We start from the raw sequence: 22,532 nt of genomic DNA on the forward strand, positions 1-22,532 counted from the left end.
AAAAGTGATCTAAATCACATAAAATCTCTCAAAGTCTTACTTGATTAATTGGCTCTAGTGCTGCAGTGCTCTAATGTCTGGGTTGCTGTTTTTTTCCAGTGTAGTGGGCGGGGCTAAGCTGCTGTTTCACTGAGTTGTAAACTTCTCAATTATTGTTATGTTACACAAAACATAGAAAAAAAAAGATGTGATGTCCACTGTAATAAACGCAGGGTCTGAGAGGATAACAGAACTTACAACACTAAGTGTATTATGTGTGAGAGAGTGATAGTGAGAGAGTGATAGTGAGAGAGTGATAGTGGTATTGGTGTGTATTAGGTGTGAGAGAGTGATAGTGAGAGAGTGATAGTGAGAGAGTGATAGTGGTATTGGTGTGTATTAGGTGTGAGAGAGTGATAGTGAGAGAGTGATAGTGAGAGTGATAGAGTGAGCTGGTATTGGTGTGTATTAGGTGTGAGAGAGTGATAGTGAGAGAGTGATAGTGAGAGAGTGAGAGTGAGCTGGTATTGGTGTGTATTAGGTGTGAGAGAGTGATAGTGAGAGAGTGATAGTGAGAGAGTGAGAGTGAGAGAGTGAGAGTGATAGTGAGAGTGAGAGTGAGAGAGTGATAGTGAGAGTGAGAGTGAGAGAGTGATAGTGAGAGTGAGAGTGAGAGAGTGAGCTGGTATTGGTGTGTATTAGGTGTGAGAGAGTGATAGTGAGAGTGAGAGAGTGATAGTGAGAGTGAGAGAGTGAGAGTGAGAGAGTGAGAGTGAGCTGGTATTGGTGTGTATTAGGTGTGAGAGAGTGATAGTGAGAGAGTGAGAGTGAGAGAGTGAGCTGGTATTGGTGTGTATTAGGTGTGAGTGCTCTGTTCTGGTCAGAGGGAGATTAAACTGAGCTCTGCTGCCCCCTTCAGTCTACAGACCTCTAACACACACACACACACACACACACACACACACACACACACACACACACACACACACACTCACACACACACACTCACTCACACACACACACACACACACACACACACACACACACACACACACACACACACACAGGGGGGACTTTTATTTTGAGTTGTGCTAACCCGCCAAACCGTGTTTAATACGCTACTAATAATCACTAAATGTATATTAAAATTCACTAAACCGTAAAAATAAAAATAGAGTATTGTAGAATATATGGAAAATCCTAAAACACCGTAAAGCAATATGGGCCTCAGTTAATATCAAAATATTTCGGGGCAAAACAATGAAATTTAAAAAAAAATAATTTCAAGAACACACTTCTGCAACTGAATTAAAAAATTTTTATTCAGTATAAATATGAGTTTTATAGAAATCATAGAAATAAAAAAAATCTTTAAACATTTTTCCATTTCATTAACAGAAACTTACCAAGACCCTGATTTTTTTTAAATTATATTAGTGTAACAAAATAGTGTAAAAAAATATATAACAAAAATATACCATGAAACTAATATGTAGAAATACAAATATTTAGTGCGGCATAGAAACTGCTTACTATTATCACGATATGGAGTTTTTTTTTATCTTTGATTGTTTTAGAATTGTTAGCGTTAGCATACAATATAAAGTGGATAAAGTTAATTCTTATTATTTAATTATTATTATTTAATTATTATTATTATTATTATTATTATTATTATTATTATTATTATTAAATTATTATTATTATTATTATTATTATTATTATTATTATTAAATTGTGTATTTTTATTATTAACTGCCATTTACACGTTTGTAGTATTTAAGTAAATAATAATACTGAGTTAAAACTATGTAAAACATAATTATCTTTAAAACAAAAACACACAACGTTAAAATAAGGTGTTTCGGCGCATGCGCAGTGCAGTGAGGAGCAGATATCGGCAGGGGGCAGAATTCGGCGGAACACCGGCCGCTCCGTTATCCGCAGTAAGAGCTGAGTTTTTCCTGTTTTGCTGAAGTTTTAACGCGTTTTAGCGCAGTTTTATTGCTCTGATTATCTCGAGATCTTTATTCTTAAGGAGGTGAGACTTATTTAAACACTTTTATCGGTTAAAAATTACTTCCCTACTCTAATTTCTCCAGTCCACCTTAAATACTGCAGCGGTTACAGACAGGAGCCGAGCCGGTACTACTGTTACTGCAGCATGATTTAAGGTGGACCGGAGAAATTTAACCAGCAAGCTGTAGAAACACGAGTTACCTTTATAATTCTTACTAACGCTTTAATTTACAGTAAAATACGAAAATTAACACTTAAATAATTCAATCTATTGATTTATAATAATAACCGGAACACATGTACTGTACTGTAATTTTATTTACTTTATAATCTAGATTATAAAATATAATCTTTCTTTCTACTAGTTTTAAAGTATAATGTATAATAATAAAGATGATATACATGCACATGTCTGTGCTTTATAATGATATTATATATGATCATACATCTTAGTGTTTGTTTATAAACTTTAGTTTTTAGTTTGTTGTTTTTCGTCTTTAGCACATTAATGTAGATTTTATTTAAAGTGTTTCTTATAATAAAATAATAAAAGATAACTAAGGTATGTAAAGTTAAGCTCAGTAATCAAAACTGTAATAAAAAACATTTTCTTTTAAAGTTAAATGAGTGCTGGATGTTAATCTACACAGATTTCTCTCCTAAAGAAACTGTTTATTTTGGTGAGTAAAGCGCTTCTGTTTATTTACAGTAAGATTAGATTCCCACATTTCTCTAGCACTAAGGCTGGAGCATTAGCATTAGTGCTAGCTGGGTTAGCAGCAGGCCAAAGCCCCTCTGAACAGAGAAAGAGTTAGCGCTTAGCGCTGATGATTTTTTTTATATGTTTTATATTTTGAGTCTTATGCTCTTAGTTCATTATTATTCATTTTATCATTTCTTATCATTTGCTTTACTTTTATTATTACCGTTTCTATTTATTTCATATTTTATGAATCCTTTACATTAAATGTGTCAATTGTTTTTTTTATGGTCTTTTAGAGTTTTCTATTTTACATATATATTTTATTAATAAATATATATTAATTGTTAATTTAAATTTAGTATTTGTTTTATTTATTATTTTTTACTATTTTATTCCATATTATTTAATTTTTTTATTAAATATTTTCAATCCCTTTGATGTTGGCGCGGCAACATTGTAAACGAGGGTCACCCTCAATGTTTTTCAGAGTGAAAATAAAGTTTGATTGATTGATTGGTTTTAGGTGGTGCCTTATAGTCTGACAAATATAATAACTCACAAAAAGAGTGTGATCAGAATATCCTACTGTATAATCTTATTATAATCTTCTCTTTTCTCCTCGTCCTGTGGGACAGAAACCTCACTGAAGATGCCTAACGATGCCCGCGCTGATGCTCTCGCTGATGCCCAGTCCAATGCCCACTCTGGGGCCCGGGCTGATGCATGTGCTGGTGCCCGCTCTGCTGATGCCCGCTGTGATGCCCGGCGGGTGCTGTTGTTGGGTGGGGGTTCGGCGCGGCGGCTGCTGGAGGTTTATGTTCGGCGCAGTCTGAGTCTGAGCGACGGCGCCGGGCCGCGGGCGCAGCGGGTAAAGACCCGGAGGAAGTGGCCGGTTCAGGCCAGACGGGCATCCAGCGATAGCTCCACCCACCGGCTCTCCATCCAGGGCGTCCTGCAGACCACGGACCCTCCAGAACCCCCTCGGTCCCGCGGGACGCCCGCATCGTCCCGTCCCCCCGCGGGCGACACGGCGCCGAGCACCAGGACTCCAGACCCGGACAGGAGATCGGTTCTGAGGACGTTCCTCAACTGGTTCTCCAATAAAAGATCTGAAACCAGAACAGAAGCTCCGCCTCCCGAACCCGAGACCCGACCCTCAGAACCGTCCCGACCGGAGAGGAGGAAGCGCTCGTTCAGGACGCTTTCCTTCCGGAACCAGAACAACAAAAAACCTCCACTCAGTCCCGACGACGTGATCCGACTCCCCAACGGTGCGTTTATTACTATTCATTATTTTATATATTTAATACTATTAATAATAACAATAATAGTAGTTTTTTTGCCATTTAAGCTCTCCAGGTCCAGTCGATAACTGGAAATGCTACAAAATCCAGTCTACAAAATGTATAAAAGTATATTATTAAAGAAATATGTATATAGTATATAGTTTAATTAAGACGGGATTACGTTTTGTGTACAGCGGTGATGGTGGAGCCGAGCAGTGTGTATCTGGAGAAAGTGTCAGAGGAGTTGGAGAGGATGGTGAAGGAGGTGAAGAGTCCGGGTGGAGGATCAGATGGAGATTTCTCTGCTGCTGCTGGAGCTTCAGAACATCCGTCTACCGCAGGTCAGCGTTCCTCCACCTCCTGAGCAGCTCATATATTTACAGAGGTTGAAGAATGAAACTGAAACACCTGTCATCATTTTAGTGGGATTTTAGGTTTCATGGCTAAATTGGAGCAGCCTGGTGTTCAATCTTCATTAATTGCACATTGCACCAGTAAGAGCAGAGTGTGAAGGTTCAATTAGCAGGGTAAGAGCACAGTTCTGCTCTAAATATTACAATGCACACAACATTATGGGAGACATACCAGAGTTCAAAAGAGGACAAATGGTTGGTGCACGTCTTGCTGGAGCATCTGTGACCAAGACAGCAAGTCTTTGTGATGCATCAAGAGCCACGGTATCCAGGGTAACGTCAGCATACCACCAAGAAGCACCAACCACATCCAACAGGATTAACTGTGGACGCTGTAAGAGGAAGCTGTCTGAAAGGGATGTTCAGGTGCTAACCCGGATTGTATCCAAAAAACATAAAACCACGGCTGATCAAATCACGCAGAATTCAATGTGCACCTCAACTCTCCTGTTTCCACCAGAACTGTCCGTCACCACAATACATTATTGTGCTCTAAAACCAGGTGTTTCACTTTCATTCTCCAACCCCTGTATATATACATATATATATAAATATAGTTTTGATTGTAGATTAGGTTAATACTTTACTGAATGTTACTATAGATCAAACCAATATTTGGCAACTGAAAATAAAGAGAAACATGTCATTTCTAATTAATGTTGTTATTTTGTGTTATATTGTGTTGGGTTGTGTTATATTGTGTTGGGTTGTGTGTTGTTGTGTTGTAGAGGAGGTGGTTGAGAGGATGATCAGTTTGTTGAAGCAGCACGGAGACGCCATCGACGAGAAGGTGATTAATATACAGATCAATCACAACATTTTACACCCATTACTGTAGTTACTATAATTACTATTTTAATTACACCCATTACTGTAGTTACTATAATTACTATTTTAATTACACCCATTACTGTAGTTACTATAATTACTATTTTAATTACACCCATTACTGTAGTTACTATAATTACTATTTTAATTACACCCATTACTGTTGTTACTATAATTACTATTTTAATTACACCCATTACTGTAGTTACTATAATTACTATTTTAATTACACCAATTACTGAAGTTCTATCACTGTAATTACTATACTATTACATTGTAAATTTAATATTGAAGCTCTTGATTGGTCCAGCGCGGGTGGGGGCGGGGCTGGTGATGTCATGCACCCTGCATTGTTTATTGCGATATTTATATATATATAATATATGATGTGTTTATGTGTTCAGATTAAGAGGAACAGTGGGGTTCATGCGTTTCTGCAGCGGCTCTCCTACAGTTCCTTCCAGCAGCTCGCCGACCGTTACCTGTCCCAGATCCCCCCGCCCCCCCACCGGGTCACCAACACCACCCACACCTCCACCTGTACCACCAACACCTCCACCACCAGCAGCAGCAGCAGCTCGGCTCCGGAGCTGATCCAGCTCGCCTTCACCCTCGACTTCACCGCCAGCATCGCCCGACTCTCCAACCAATCCCTCACCCGCATCACCGGCTACGGCAACCGGTACCTGCAGGACCGCTTCACCCACATATGCTCCGCCCACACACAGGTGAGCAACCAATCAGCAGTGTCTACCTGTAATTAACTCTATATAACATTAGAATACTAAACCTTAAAAAACATTAATAAAGTCAGTGATCAGTGAGAGTGTCTACCTGTAATTATCTCTATATAACATTAGAATAATAAACCCAAATAAACATAAAGAATAAAGTCAGTGATCAGTAAGAGTGTCTAACTGTAATTATCTCTATATAACATTAGAATACTAAACCTAAATAAACATTAATAAAGTCAGTGATCAGTGAGAGTGTATAAATCATGTTATATAGAGTTAATTACAGGTAGACACTCTCTGTATGTGATAGTAGGTAGGTGATGGTTATGATGATGATGGTGATGATGATGGTGTGTCTGTAGGTGGATGGAGATGTGGAGGGACAGTGCAGCAGTGACCCTGAGTAGAATCTGACTGTAGGATCAGGTGGAGGTTCTGCAGGAGGTTCTGCAGGAGGTTCTGGTTCAGGTTCTGCAGGAGGTTCTGGCTGCAGGCTGGTTGGTGTGTTGGAGGTCCGGGTGGGCGGAGCTGGTTCTGAGCGTGAGAACGGCTCGGCCGGAGAACAGGAAGTGCTGCTCTGTGGTTTCCTGTGAGGTCACAGCTCCTGAGGCGTTGGGTTCTGAAGATTATTACGTTTTTTAGTGGAGATACAGAACAGAACCGTAATTAATCTGGATTATTACAGAACATTAGTTCTGAGGAGAATCTGGACTTCTCTCAGTGTCCTGAAATGACCCTCTCTGAATGAACAAAATGAACACAGTGTATTTGACTCACACAAATTCTGACCCTGCAAAAATCTTAGGCTACGTTCACATTAACAAGCTAAAGTAACTCAAATCTGATTTTTTGCTTAATGTAGCTCAGATCTGATTTTTTCATGGCTGTGTGAACGCGCCAAATCAGATCTGACCCACTTTAATATGTGGCCCTAAATCAGATAAGTATCCAATACAGAGACATGCGACATGAATGTGAACAGTCAAATCTGAATTCATGCGTCTGTCTTTTTGCTTTTACACATTAGCATTAGCATTAGCACTACGTGCTTCTCTCTCGTACCCACACTGCATCTCTTGGTGCAGCTGTGCAGCTATAGCTGCAAAAAAAACAGCAAAAGCAAACCGCCTGTCCTTTTTTCTCCTCCTGGACCTGAGCATGAACTTCAGAGCAGCTGTTTACTCTCCACTCCAGCAAAAGATGCTCCACATATGAGCTGCTAACTCATCCATTTCCCTTTATAAAGCTACGAGTCTCTCCTCTCTCTAATATGAGGGTTTTTGTTGTTGATAAGATACAGATCACTTTTCAGTGAATGTGAACCTTCAAGATCCGGACTGCAGTTGTAAAAACAGAAGGATCAGTGAGTTTTTAGGCTTTTTTCTTGGTCACATGACATTACATAACACTGTTCAGTAGCTCCTCCATTTCCACTTGCTGTTGTGTTTTTTTAACGTGGATCTCCGTGGAAACCGTGGAGCGCCCAAAGTGTAAATACGGTGCGCGGCAGTGGACAAATATCTATTTTATTAAAGGCGAGGAGACGAAACTCAGAGATGTGCGTCCGGACGGGACTAAAATTACCGGAGGAGCACGGAGTTCAGAGAAAAACAGTAGATAATTCAGCCTGTAATTTTCTCAGAGGACGTCTGAGAAAAACACGAACATGATCTTTCTGGACGGGAATAAAATCACAGAGGATAAAACCCCCCCATAACCCAGGACCCCCTGAGATACTAATCCCATCCAGATAGAGCTTATTAAAAGTCTTTTCAGAGTCTTTTTAAAGTTGTTTAAGTGAATATTTAGCTTAATTGTGCTACAGAACTCAGAACTGCATGTATCTGCTGGTGTTCCTAATGTTCTGGAGAGAGTTTGAGGTTGTGGGAGATTGAGGATCTTGTGATTTTACAGCAGGACTGTAATAATCGCTCAGCAGCGCCGAGGAGAAACCATCAGCTCAGTACAGAGATCCTGATCTTTCCTGGAAGATTTCTCCTCATTATTACAGGAAACCGAGGAGTCACAGGACGTCCCGCACTGATCGCCCCCACCCCCCCCCCCCCCCATTCTCCTGTTCAACTGTGAAACAGACTTTTTATGTTTTTATGTTTTTTTATTTTAAAGTACTTTTACATCAATGTATTTATATATTACACAGACACAGATTATCATGATTTAATACACTTATAAACACAGTTTAATGTCAGTACTCCTAAAACCTGCTTAAATATACAGTACAGACCAAAAGTTTGGACACAGCTTCTCTTTTTCAGTGCGTTTTCTTTATTTTCATGACTATTTCCATTGTAGATTCTCACTGAAGCATCAAAACTATGAATGAACACATGTGGAGTTTTATGTACTTAACAAAAAAAAGTGAAATAAATAAAAAACATGTTTTATATTCTAGTTTCTTCAAAATAAAAGCCCCCCTTTGCTCTGATTACTGCTTTACACACTCTTGCCATCATTCTCTCAATGAGCTTCATTTAAGAGGTGGCCACCTGAAATGAAAGGTTTTCCAGCAGTCTTGAAGGAAGGAAGGAGTTCCCAGAGGTGTTTATTAGCACTTGTTGCTCCTTTGCCTTCTTCACTCTGTGCTCCAGCTCACCCCAAACCATCTGGATTGGGTTCAGGTCCGGTGACTGTGGAGGTTCAGCTCATTTTTTATTAAGTACATAAAACTCCACATGTGTTCATTCATAGTTTTGATGCTTCAGTGAGAATCTACAATGTAAATAATCATGAAAATAAAATAAAGAAAACGCAGTGAATAAGAGAAGCTGTCTCCAAGCTTTTAGCCTGTACTGTGTATATATATATATATATATATATATATATATATTTATATATTTATATAGAGCACCTTTACTTTATTAGGAGTATACAGTACCAATCTGTTAAAAGTGTAGAAAAATGGTTTTATGTCATTTTATTTCCTACTTAGTAAATGAATAGTGAATAGTGATTAGATTATAAAGGAACACATAATGAATCATGTAGTAACTTAAAAACAGTGTTAAACAAACCTAAATACTCTGTATTTTGTTCTTTATTTAGTTGAGTAGTTGTTTCTTCTCATAACCTGGATTCGAACATTACTGAAATCTTCACTATTCACTGTATACCTGTAACTCTACCTCTTCACTACTTTACTTTAACTGATGCTCTCAAACACTTTATTAAGAGACAAGAAATTCAAGTAATTAACTCTTGATGAGTTCAGCACAGCTGTTAACTGAAAGCCTGAATTCCAGGAGACTCTACCTCATAAAACTGACTGAGGAAATCCAGCAGAGATGTTCAAAACTGATCATCTAAACAAGAGGAGATACTTTAAAAAATTTACAATATAAAACATATTCTGTATTGTTTAACATTGTTTTGTTTAATATATAATTCTGCATGTTTTCCTTCATAGTTTGGACGAGTTTAGTATTAATCTACAGACAGAACATTTTAAAATGATGAAAAAACTCTTGAGTTTAAGGTGTTAAAACTGTGAATGAACTGTAAGTGAAAACAAGTATTTAAAACAATTATTTTATACTTTACAGAACAATAAAAGCATAAACATCTGATGAAAATGTGAATATTGTAAATGTGAATAAATAAAACTTGAATGAAATGAATCTGATATAATTATTTAATTATTAACCATACAGCTCTATAAAAAATGTAGAGTCCACTTCAGTTTCTGAATCAGTTTCTCTGATTTTGCTATTTATAGGTTTATGTTTGAGTAAAATGAACATTGTTGTTTTATTCTATAAACTACAGACAACATTTCTCCCAAATTACAAATAAAAATATTCTCATTTAGAGCATTTATTTACAGAAAATGAGAAATGACTGAAATAACAAAAAAGATGCAGAGCTTTCAGACCTCAAATAATGCAAAGAAAACAAGTTCATATTCATAAAGTTTTAAGAGTTCAGAAATAATCAATATTTGGTGGAATAATCCTGGTTTTTAATCACAGTTTTAATTTCATGCATCTTGTCATCATGTTCTCCTCCACCAGTCTTACACACTGCTTTTGGATAACTTTATGCTGCTTTACTCCTGGTGCAAAAATTCAAGCAGTTCAGTTTGGTGGTTTGATGGTTTGTGATCATCCATCTTCCTCTTGATTATATTCCAGAGGTTTTCAATTTGGTAAAATCAAAGAAACTCATCATTTTTAAGTGTCTTTTATTTATTTCAGAGCTGTATATGTTGGTTATAGTATTATTCTCTCTGAATCAGTTCTGGATTAATAAACTCGTGATGCCGTATCTGAAGGCCTGAAGCTGTTTTTTACAGACTGAAGAGAAGCTCTGTTTGTTTTGTTACGTGATGTTCTGCACTCGGCTGTTACAGTTATCCAATCAGAGAGCTTCATTTTAATCAGGGGATTAGTGATTAAATCACCACTTAATTTTAAATAAGGAAATTCACACAGTTCTCATTCCCCATTATATATCTACTAGATACAGATTATATCTGTACAGTATCATTTATTTTACTTTAATCCTGGATATATGGAGATATTTGGAGTGCAGTATTATTATTATTATTATTATTATTATAATAATCTGGATCATTGACTTCTGTTACTGTAAATCTGATTAAATTCTTGTATTTTTTAATATCTCAGTTAGGGGGTTTTCATATCAGAAAGAGTAACGTTATTGCGAAAATACAATGAAATATCGTGATATAATTTTAGGGCCATATCACCCACTCCTATTGGACTCTAGAGCAAAGTTTGGTAGAGGGGAATAATTATGATGGTGTGAGTTTTTTAGGCTCCGCCTTTTGGTTCCAGTGAAGGGAACTCTTAATTGTTCATTAGACCAAGAGATTCTGGACGATTTCATGCTCCGAACTTTTTTGCGGAAACATTTGTGGACGAATTTCCTCCATAAAGCTCTAAAAAGAACTTTACTGTCCTGTAGCGGTGGACGATATGGCCCTAAAATAATATCACAATATTTCATGGTATTTTTTGCGATAATGATATACTTGGCGATATGACAAAACACTGAATTTAAAAAATATATTTCAAAAATGCACTACTGCAACAATTTATTACTGCATACAATACGATATGATATGATATGACACACCCCTAATAACTGAGATATTAAAATATACAAGAATTTTATCAGATTTGTAACAGAAGTCAATGATCCCGAATTATTAGTCATAATAATAATAATAATAATAATAGTAATAATGCACTTCAAATATCTCCATATATCCAGGATTAAAGTAAAATAAATGATACTGTACAGATATAATCTGTCTCTAGTAGATATATAATGGGAAATTATGAGAATTTTTCTTTTGATAAAAACAGTAAAAAGTAGAACCCTGATGTGATAATTAGGGGTGGTTCATATGATACCATATTTCAAGATATAATATTAATAATCACCATATTCAAAAATGTTGGAGATATTATTGCGTACGATACAATATGGCACACCCCTACTGGCCTGCACAGAGTCCTGATCTCAACCTGATAAAACATCTTAGTGATGAATTAGAGTGAAGAATCAGGGGTGAAAAACTCCTGTAAACACCATAAACACCATAAACACATAAACACACTCCTAAACCTCGTGAAAGAGAAACTGAAGAGCTGAAGCTGTTAAAGCTGTAAAGGCTCAACAAACATCATATTAAAGTTAACAGATTAAGAACGAGACGTTATTTAAGTTCATATGAGAGTGAAGAGAGATGAGTGAATACTTTTGGTTATATAGTGTTATATAGTATTTTATATATATACAGTGTTGGGTGTTTTTCTGGACTGGTACGGTCAGTATCGGCGGCTGTAGAGGTTTAGGGAACGTTATTTATGTTTATATGAGATTGAAGAGAGATGAGTGAATATTCTGGTTATAATAATGATAATAGTGTTATATAGTATTTTATATATATATATATATATATATACAGTGTTAAGTGGATCTTTGGACTCGTACGGTCAGTATCGGGGGCTGTAGAGGTTTAGGGAACGTTATTTATGTTTATATGAGATTGAAGAGAGATGAGTGAATATTCTGGTTATAATAATGATAATAGTGTTATATAGTATTTTATATATATATATATATATATATATATACAGTGTTGAGTGGTTTCCAGGACTCGTACGGTCAGTATTGGAGGTTTAGGGAACGTTCTGCCGGCTCTCTCTCTGTCGTCTCCTCATCTCCAGGGTGAAGAGCAGGGCGTGGATGGATGGAGGGATGGAGGGATTATGGCGGAAGGATGGAGAGATGGAGAGCTGACTCTTCTCCATTCCAAAGTCTTTCGTTCGGTCAAGAAACAGCATCAGCATCCTGAAACACAGACCAGCAAAACTCAACCCGGCGTAATCAGAGGGTGTTTAACATCACAGTTCTGTAGGTAAATATAAGTAAACTAAATATATATGAATATATACCAAAACAAAATTAAATGCTAATGAAAAATACATCTGATTTCAGACAGAATGAGCCCAACATTTTTAATGTTTTACCTGCTCAAATTCATTTTATTTATTAATAACGTATTTTTCAGGCTTTTGAGCGCATCTGAATGTAAGCCGCACCCACTTATTTTAAACATTCGTACATATACAGACCGCACATGACTATATAGTCCTATCTAGACGGGATTATTTTCTCAGGGGTCTGTGAAAAATATTTCACACTTCTACATTTACATTTTACATTTACGGTATTTAGCAGACGCCCTTATCCAGAGCGACTTACAACAGTGCTTCAAAGTTACTTCAGATATCCAAAGCTAGTTTGTAGACTAGGATCAAGAGATACACAGAGCTTAATCATGTTTAGAACCCTAGGAACCTTTTTTTTTTATTAGTTTAGGAACTCTTTGAAAAGATGTGTCTTCAGTCGACGTTTGAAGACGGCGAGTGACTCTGCTGTTCTGACATCCAGTGGAAGTTCATTCCACCACCTTGCTGCAGCACAGAGAAGAGTCTGGATGTCTGTTTTCTGTGTGTTTTGAGTGATGGAGGTTCGAGCCGAGCCGTACTGGAAGCTCTAAGAGCTCTTTGTGCAGATCTGGCTTTGACCATCGCCATCAGGTATGAAGGAGCTGGTCCGTTTTTTGCCTTGTAGGCCAGCGTCAGGGTTTTGAATCGGATGCGGGCGGCAACAGGAAGCCAGTGGAGGGAACGCAGCAAAGGAGTCACATGACTGAACTTCGGAAGATTGAAGACGAGTCATGCTGCAGCTGATTCTGAATTAACTGTAGTGGTTTGATGGCTCGCAGTGGAAGACCAGCCAGTAGAGAGTTGCAGTAGTCAAGTCTTGAGATGGCAGGAAACTGCACAAGCACCTGAGTGGCATCCTGAGACAGAAACGGTCGAATTCTTCGGATGTTGTACAGGAGAAATCTGCATGACCGAGTCAGATTTGCAATATGGCTCGAGAATGATAACTGGTCATCCATTACTACACCAAGGCTTCGTGCTTCTGCCGATGGAGTGACCAGTGAGTTCTCGAAAGAGATGGAGAGATTGTTGTGAGGGCTTGTAGTTCCTGGGATGAACAGAAGGTCAGTCTTGCTGGGGTTGAGTTTTAGGTGATGAGAACTCATCCACATCGAGACATCACTGAGACATGCTGAGATGCGGGATGAAACCTGAGTGTCGGAAGGAGGAAAAGAAAGGATTCTTTTACTCCGTGATAAAAGTCACAAGAGTAAAATCGTAATATTACGAGATTAATGTTGGAATATTAAAAGGGTAAAGTAGAATAATTAATTGGCCTGCCAGTTTAGGAAGCTTAGGAAAAGGAGTGTTTTCCTCTCATGATCTGTTACAGGGCTGCTGTGATTATCATCAGTCATCTACATTTTTCACCTGCTGCTTATTATTGTGTTATTGAAAGATTTTAAAGAGTTAAAGAGGAGGAGAAAATAAATCTGATTGGTTATAAAAACTTCGCCAGTTAAAATAGTTCTGCGCTGTTTGGCTTGTAAGCGCTGCATCGTTGCTAGGTTACCTGTATGTGGCGGAGCTTCAGTTACAGTCAGAGGTGGTCTTTGCATAGAGGCATTACTAGGCAACTGCCTTGGGCCCCTCCCACTGCAGCCCACTGTAGGGGCCCCCTGACTAGCTGCAAACTTTCCATAGGCCTACAGCTGGTAATTGGGGCCCTTTGGACAGTAATTCACAGATAGTGCGTTCAGAAATGGTGATTCTTGTATGTTTAAAATGGAAACAAAGACAACACAATAAATTACAAAGAAATACAGTTCAGTCCACACCCCCTCTCTTTCGCGTTAAAATGGAATATTCCATTCATTCCATGTGGCCATGCCGTGAACCTCAAACGCACGGAATTAAGGTGAAATTAAGTGTACAAGGTGGTTGTGAGCGAAGCCATGAAGCGCCACTTGCTACAAAAAGAAAAAAGAAGGAAGAGGCTAAACTAAAAACAGATGCTCTTCCAAAACTGATAAGCTTTTTTTATCAATAAAATACTAAAAATATTTTAAATGAATAAAAAGTAATTAATATAAAATAAAAACTCATTTAAAACACAATCAAAGGCTATCTAATAGTGCGCAGAATAATATCAGTTTCAGTTAGTTTCAGTTTCAAATCATTGAAACAGCTCCCCAAAACCTCAAACTATCCTTTATATTTGACAATATTTTATTACTTTACAGGTCTTTACTCATCTTAATTTTAGTTGTTATATTATTTTTAGCCTCGCGCTGAATTTAGCTCCGTGCTGCAGGAGGGAGGGAGGGAGGGAGGGGGAGAGAGAGAGAGAGAGCAGCAGCAGCAGCGCAGCTCATTTTGCCTGATTTCTCTTGATTACATTTCAATAAACATGTGAATTTAATACCATTTAATACCATATATTTTAATTCACTTGATAGGACCTTATTTATTAAAACGTTTTTTTTTTAATCGCAATGCCGCGCACGCTTTCCTTATGACTGACGCTAAACTGTTTGATCCAGCTGTTATATTATATTATATTATATTAATACCATTTTAACGTTTTTTTCGTTTCTATGTTTTGAAATTCGTTAGATTATATTTTTGTCAACATTTTGGGTTTATTTTCGTTTGTTATTTTTCTAATAATAATAGAATTTACATAATTTATTTTCAAAGTACCGTGCCCAACACTGGCTGACAATGAGCAAGTTTCCTGTCACAACCAGCATGAATGACATGAAATGTTTAAAATTAATACAGACATGTAGAAAAACGAAGACGAAGACAAGCTGTAACCTAGATATAAATAATAACAGGATAATAATAATAGAATAATAATAGAATAATAATAAATAATAGAATAATATGCCAATTAGGCATATTTGTAGCAGTTGGGTATTTTTTCATCCCTGACTGTAATTCATTTAAGTTATATACCTGATTTGATCTTTTTCTGTACAGTCCCTGCTAAAGTTTTAGCTGAAGGAGACCTAAAGAAGGTCAGTGCATGTTTCTGGAAAAACAAAACAGTGGGCGTGGCATCGCGATGGTTACCATCCATCACGATGTTGGGTCCTAAATGAGGATGGACCAAGGGCGTAGGAGCGGACGTGATATTGGGGGGGACACATTTGCCAATATGAACCCAAGCCCACCTAAAAAGTAAATTATTATTATAAGGTGATTTAACAACCTAAACATGTTACTCCACATTACAGCTACTGTTGTTAGAAAAATTATGCATGCAATGTCTGAATTATGTACATATAACAAAAATGATCAGTTATCACCTTATATTTAAAATAATATAACAGATTATTATTATTATTATTATTATTATTATTATTATTATTGTTATTATTATTATTATGTATTGGCATGTCAATTCTGTTGTATATTTACATTTTCTCCTGCGCTTTTATTTTTTTTTCTACTGAGAGCTCTTCTTAAGATGGTGTCCTTTTATGTAAAAGAATGTAACTTTACGTTGCATAGAGACTTTTATAAACGTCAGGATATGTGGTCTTACTGTGAACTACAAATGAACAGAAGTCACGTTACAGCAGTGTTTCTCAACCCTGTTCTTACATATTCTACTGCATATTAACACTGTTCTGCATGTTCTAGAGCTTCCTCTGCTTTAAAGGCATTTAATAAAGTGGTGGTATGATGTGTCTAATGCACTGCTGGATTTACATGATTAATTTAGGCTCCATAGGGGGCTAAAGGATTTTAACAGGTAAACTCAGTAAAGGACTGGGGTGCGTTTCCCGATAGCGATTGTTCTTAGGGATTTAAGAACAACTTTAAGAACGACTTAACTTTAAGAACGCCATTTTTCCGACTGTTTCCAGAAGCCACTCTTAAGTCTCCATACTTACGAAGGACCTTTAAGTAGCACTTTGGTGGCTCCGCCCCCGTGTCTGTGAGGTTTAAGGCAAAGCCAGATGAAAACTAGACCACCGATTTATATACAGTTCTTCATTATTAAGCCACAAAGGTATAATTTTGTATGATATAAAAAGCCAAATAAAATATATTTACTTATTTGTTTACTACTACGACTGTCAGACTGGGGAAAACCGTTAATTTAATCCATATGTGTGTGATATGTGTGAATAAAAATTATATTTGTAGGTAATTGTAACTTTTTCTTCACGTGAATACGATTATTTCAACCATATAATAAACCCAAATACTATGAATAAATATGCGCAGGTTAATAAATTAATTTAAATAGTCTGGAATTTAGTCTTTTTTTTATTGTTTATTTTTTTATAAATACGTATGCTGAATGCATCTTTAAATGCATTTTTTTAAGGATCAAAAGCGGCCTCTTTCGTTTTTGAGTCAGAACTGCACGTGGATTCCACGTTAAGAAGAACTTAGTTATTTACGAGTGGGTCAGACCACTCGTAAAGTTACGAACGAGTTTAAGTACTACGTTAGTTACGAAGGCTTTCGGGAAACGCTCGTAATTTTAAGATTGTTCGTAAGTACGAAGTTACGAAGTACTTAGCGTTAAGAACGTTTTGGGAAACGCACCCCTGTTTATTAGCTGATCAGCTGGATCAGGTGGAAAACACAGATTTGGGGCAGTGATCAGAGTTAAGAAACTGCTTTAAACTACAAACATAAAGTACTGTACTAAATTCTGACTATCCTCTACATGCAGCTTCTAGATAACTAGTTAGTTAAATCAATTGTCGTTCATTATAGCTCACAGTAAGTCCTGCAATCCTAAATGAATAAACAGTTTGAAAATGAACGTGATTAGCTGATCAGGTACAGGGAAACATTACATATATAGTTTTTTTTCTTTAACCCTGACTCCCAATCTAGCTAATTCCAAAGATAAGCTTACACACTCACACAGCTGCAGTTTATTAATCACAGTGGGTTTAATCTGTGTGCTGATTCAGAGACGTGTATTTTAACCAGATCTGTTTAAAATCAGCTGAAGCTGCTGCAGCCCGATCCCGCTGCTAAATCTCACAGCGAGGGGGCGGGGCTTCCAAACAGCAAACTGCCTCTGCTCCGCGCGCCGCAAAACCAGCAAGCTGATTGGCTGTTTCTACTGAGAGGCGGGACTTAATACCTGAACCGGCTTCGTGATTGGTCCGGTCTGTCTCCTCATTAATAATACAGCTGATCTGAGCGAACTGATGTCATTTTTGGGGGGGACAAATCCACCTGTTTCTAATATTGGTTGGGACCCCCGGTTCCTACGCCTATGGGATGGACGATGATATCATCCATCGGCACAACCCTATTTCTCGCATATTAATGTTGATGGGCCCCCTAGCTAAATTCGCCTTGAGCCCCCAAATTGCTAAGTCCGCCACTGGTTACAGTGCATAAACAGCCGATAACGGCACTCATAGAACACCTCTCAGCCAATCACGTCACAGGGTTGGAACTAACTGTGGTAAATACTTTTTTATTTTGGGTCTGATATGCAGGAATGGAGTTAAGCAGATAAAACATTAAATATTTTGGGGATTTTTTACTGTCTGTAATCAGATAAAAGCTAAAGCTAATGTAAGAAACTCTGTCTGATCTGTTTCTATTTATGAAGTAGAGTAAATAAACAGTGAGTCTGTGTTATAGAGTGTAGAATCTGTATAGAATATGATGGATTTAAACTCTATAATTCTTACTTGTGCTGTATGGCTCTCTGTACGGTGGAGACGATGATGCCGAGGATGAACCACATCATGTGTTTGGTGTCCTGCCAGATCCAGTAAACCACCTGATACAGGGAGAGGACCCACGGCTCCACCCTGAGGAACACCACCACCAACAACACCACCAATATACTGAATAACACTCATATTAACACGATCATTACTGTATACAGCTACAGCACGTACGCCAAGAGCCCTGTTTACTACTAAAATACATTCATTTATAATCAGCATATAGTCTAGTGCAAAATCCCACATTATAGTATCAACATTTACAATTTAATATTTTACATTATAGTCATTATAGCTTTTAGTAAAATGTGTTGTAGGAGGGGGGGGGGGGGGGGGTAGTGCACTATATGGCCTAAGATTTTGTTCTTAATGGCTTTTAATTTTTTTCTCCTTACATTACTTTTACTTTTATACTTTAAGTAGTTTTGAATCCAGTACTTTTACAGATTTACTTCACCCTCTATGGGATTATTTAGGAATATAAAGTATAAAAATGTCCACAACTAGTTATTTAAGACGTCTGTAACTAAAATTCAGAAATCAATTGTAGTTTTTGAATTTTGACCTTTGACCTTGCTGATTGATTTTGGCTGAATGTCATAATGCCACTCAGAAATCATTTTTTAATTTTATGTAGGATCACAAGATAACACCTTAAACATAACATTAAACAATATTCTTTAGATTAAAAGATTTATCTGGATTTTTGTAAATTAAAAGAAAAATAGTTGGATGTAAGGAGGTTACCACAGTAAAGAAAAAAATATTGTATTGACCTAATTACATTATTTACCTCAAAATGAGCTTACGATTGCATTTATCTACCATGCAGTGTTGGCCGCGTCACTTTGAAAAAGTAATTAGCTATAGTTACAAGTTACTTCTCCAACAAAAAGTAATTGAGTTACTCCACTATAAAAGTAACTAGTTACCAGTAAAAGTAACTATTGCGTTACTTTTGTGTTACTCGCCCCCATTATTGTTATTTTTCCTTCTGACAAATTCCCATAGAGGGTTAAAGAGTAAAAACTTCTACAGAAGTATTTTATTAAACTCTAGTATCTCTACTCTATTCTACCTACAGAGTAATGAATGGAGACACTTCAGACAGGTGTGGGTCAGAGGGTGTACAGGTGTACCTGCTGGTGAAGGAGGTGGTGGCCCAGATGATGATTGACAGGGGGAGGAGCAGGTATGGGAGGGATTTCTGCGGCAGGTAAACGCTGAGGATACTGATCATCCCGAGATTCGCCACCAAATTACAGATCAGCACTGAAACACAGAGAGATACGAACAATTACACTCATATTCCACATGTACTGGATCAGGATCTAGCATTGCATCCCATGACTTTTGGCACATCACCTTTACCACTAATTTTTAAGTCATTTCATAATGTTATTTTTAGTGATCTGTAGACAAGCCGTTATTCAGCTTAATTGAGGGCATGTCAGTGTGGCTTTGCTATCGTAACGACTGGAAAAGTACACCTTGTGCAGCTCGAAATGAAGCGCAAATTCATGCACTAATTCTCTAAATTAATCATGGGTGTGGTTAATTTTGGGCGTAACAAGAAACAGGTGAGCTCTGACTTTGGTGGATTGCTATTGTAACGGTGCAGCTACCTGGACGTGTTCAACAAACTCTTCTCAGCAGAGGAAACTGAGCTGCTGGTTGACGCTGTGAAGGAGCTCCAGCAGCTCATTTACGGGAACAGCAATGTTATTTTATTTACTATTCTGTTTATTGTTGATGTAAAAGTTGGGTTTGTGCTGCTGTGTGTTCATGTGTGTGTAATAAGTGGGGGTGTACGCTCGGCTCGGCACAGCGCCTGTGTTACCGAGATAGCGATGAACGTCTGACTGTTGGCGTCTGTCTAGGTTGTATTCAGTCAGTGGAGCTCCTGTGTTTTCTGTTACCAAGATAAACAAGATAAAACTCCAGAAATGTACCTGAACACACCTCATTTCCAGAACACCACGCCCATCAGTGTAGATATATTCAGACGATCTGCTGCTGTTTAAACGATGCTGTTGGTGGGGGGGGGTTTGTAGGGTGTAGGTGTACAGTAGGAATATGATCATTACCTTCCAGTGCTTGTCTGGGAGAGTTGATATTGCTGCTCGGGTTCAGCAGGTTCTGATTGTTGGGTGGCTCCATATTAACCGCTCTGCTGTTCTCAGTAACCACCTCTAGGGGGCTCTCCAGAACCAGTTCCTCAGCCTCCACCTCCTGCTCCTCCAGCTGAGGGAACATCCACTCCTCCGGCTTCACCACCACCCGCTCCAACTCCGACACCCAGCCCGGATACGGCCAAACCCAGCCTGCAGATCCAGCATAAACCCCGCCCCTTTATTTATTTACATACAGCAATATCTCAGATTAATATTACTGTTATTACTGTTAATGTTGTGTTTATTATAATATCATATTTATCTACTGCTGGGTGGTATACTGGTTTATATATATAATAAATTAAAATCTGTATGCATTTTTTTACAGACCACCATACCACTTGAGGCAGTGTGGAGCACTGAGTAGAACAGCACCGCTAAAGAAGCACAACGGCTCAGTGGCTAACACTAGCCTGTTAGCATAACAAGCTAACACACCATTATCCTGCAGGAAGACCCCTGAGCCTGAATACAAACCTGTTGCTCACACCTGTTACTTTCCACAGGTGAGTTTAAACGAGCATCATGTGCTTGTGCATGAAGTTACTTACACACTATATTGAAAAAGAGTTTTGTGTAAAATAATATATAATTTGGCCTCTTTGTGAAAAAAAACGTGTATAACTAGAAATACTTTATTTTCTGGGTGAGTTTTAGTGGTGAAACTCGTTGAGTCGTGTCTGAATGTGGTGCAGCAGGTGATGAACTCACGGCTGTGCTGCAGGAAGTAGAGCGTGTCCTGATATCCGCTGTAGAAAGCTTTATTTAAAGCCTGTAAATAAACACAAAAGTTTTACACAATAAAAGTCCCTCCAGTCGTAACGTTATGTTACAGTGAGTGAAGCCGTACCCTGCGGTCTCGGGGGAACAGGGCGTTGGCCACTCGGACGAAGTTTGGCAGCGTAGCGTGAACCGACATCCTGTTCACCACCAGATCACAGAAACTGGAGGACGAGGCGTCCGAGGGACAGATGTCCACGTCTCCGGAGAACGGAGACACGGTCAGGGTGGGACAGGAGTCCTGAGTGGGCTGGATGTTGGTCAGACCGCCGTCCATGTAGTGCTGAAACACGTCAATCAATCAATCAATCAGTCAATCAATCCATCAATCAATTCATTAATCAACCAATCCATAATTAATCAATCAATCAGTTAATCAATCCATCCATCAGTTAATCCATCAATTAATCAATCAGTCAACCAATCAACCTTTACTTACACTGGGGAATATATACTTGAGCATTTACAACTTTAAGAGACTGAAAAAAAAATGAATTTAACTATTTAATCATTAATTACACTAAAATACTGAACTAATATAAACTAAACAATACAATTAAATTGTTAACGCATTATAAAAAACAAACAAACAAACAATTATGATTTAATTAAAAAGAAATTAAATATTTCAGAATAAAAAGGCTAAGTGGACACGTCAAATTTAAAGCAGTCAAATAATCAATAACATATACATTTAAATATAAAACACAAATAAAAAATAATAGAAGACTAAAAGTACTTAAAAATAACAATAAGGTTGTAAAGAAAGTAAACATAAATAACAAGGTAAAACAGAAAATAAAATGAATAAAAGTTCTGGCACATTTAGCTAATAATAATAATAATAATAACCCCTCTCTCTCTGTCTGTAAATCATAATATATATATATATATATATATATATATATATTCAGTGTGTACTGAACTGAACTCTGTAGCGCCCCCTTGTGATGGACAGTCCAGCTTATAAATGCTGTTTGTAGTAAATGCCTGTGTTAATCGTAATGCTCTGTATGTAAAGTCAACCAGAACTACTGCTGCCTTTAGGTTCTGAGATCATTTCTGATCGAGCTGATCGTGCAGCATTAAACTAATATCTAAAGTTTGACTGTTTCTCGAAAGCGCTGTACTTTGTTCACAGCGTCAACCAGCAGCTCAGTTTCCTCTGCTGAGAAGAGTTTGTTGAACACGTCCAGGTAGCTGCACCGTTACAATAGCAATCCACCAAAGACAGAGCTCACCTGATCTACTCTTAAAGAGAATGATGAACAAGAGACACTCTGACACGTTACGCCCAAAATTAATTAACCACACCCATCATTAATTAAGAGAATTAGTACATGTGCACGGTGTACTTTTCCGATTGTTATGATAGCAAAGACACACTGACACGCCCCTAAATCAAGCTGCACAGTGCACGACTATATGTTTGTGTGTAGAGTGAAGACTT

The 22,532-nt window shown here is 37.7% G+C and overlaps 2 protein-coding genes and 1 long non-coding RNA gene across 3 annotated transcripts in view; 2 read left to right on the forward strand and 1 right to left on the reverse strand.

Annotated features, from left to right (window-relative positions):
• The first annotated feature begins 1,886 nt into the window (after window positions 1–1,886).
• LOC103035410 (serine/arginine repetitive matrix protein 1) lies at window positions 1,887–6,415 on the forward strand. The gene is made up of 6 exons (XM_022662334.2): window positions 1,887–2,020; window positions 3,337–3,972; window positions 4,182–4,328; window positions 5,129–5,190; window positions 5,633–5,956; window positions 6,328–6,415. Exons 2-6 carry the CDS (start codon window positions 3,351–3,353, stop codon window positions 6,370–6,372), a joined length of 1,200 nt encoding a protein of 399 aa, XP_022518055.2. The 5' UTR covers window positions 1,887–2,020; window positions 3,337–3,350; the 3' UTR covers window positions 6,373–6,415.
• Window positions 6,416–11,292: 4,877 nt separating this feature from the next.
• The window catches only part of pnpla1 (patatin-like phospholipase domain containing 1), a 15,913-nt gene continuing 4,673 nt past the window's right edge, over window positions 11,293–22,532 (reverse strand). Inside the window, exons 4-9 of the mRNA XM_049486505.1 lie at window positions 21,153–21,365; window positions 21,014–21,074; window positions 20,216–20,452; window positions 19,268–19,400; window positions 18,090–18,212; window positions 11,293–12,304 (exon numbers count right to left, since the gene is read on the reverse strand). Of these exons, the coding sequence (XP_049342462.1) occupies window positions 12,133–12,304; window positions 18,090–18,212; window positions 19,268–19,400; window positions 20,216–20,452; window positions 21,014–21,074; window positions 21,153–21,365 (939 nt within the window). The 3' untranslated portion in view covers window positions 11,293–12,132. The remainder of the gene's footprint in view (window positions 12,305–18,089; window positions 18,213–19,267; window positions 19,401–20,215; window positions 20,453–21,013; window positions 21,075–21,152; window positions 21,366–22,532) is intronic.
• LOC125806769 (uncharacterized) overlaps window positions 20,635–22,532 on the forward strand; it is a 6,673-nt gene continuing 4,775 nt past the window's right edge. The window contains exon 1 of the long non-coding RNA XR_007441609.1: window positions 20,635–20,808. This is a non-coding gene — a long non-coding RNA (uncharacterized LOC125806769). The remainder of the gene's footprint in view (window positions 20,809–22,532) is intronic.

This window comes from Astyanax mexicanus, chromosome 13 (assembly GCF_023375975.1).
Source record: "Astyanax mexicanus isolate ESR-SI-001 chromosome 13, AstMex3_surface, whole genome shotgun sequence".
Lineage (NCBI taxonomy): Eukaryota > Metazoa > Chordata > Actinopteri > Characiformes > Acestrorhamphidae > Astyanax > Astyanax mexicanus.

What these genes read in the sequence shown, in the direction of transcription:
- LOC103035410 (XM_022662334.2), top strand. Translation starts at nt 3,351, where the DNA reads ATGCCTAACGATGCCCGCGCTGATGCTCTCGCTGATGCCCAGTCCAAT. An exon ending in CGTGATCCGACTCCCCAACG is followed by an intron (nt 3,973 to 4,181) that starts GTGCGTTTATTA and finishes TTTTGTGTACAG; the next exon opens with CGGTGATGGTGGAGCCGAGC. An exon ending in GAGACGCCATCGACGAGAAG is followed by an intron (nt 5,191 to 5,632) that starts GTGATTAATATA and finishes TTATGTGTTCAG; the next exon opens with ATTAAGAGGAACAGTGGGGT.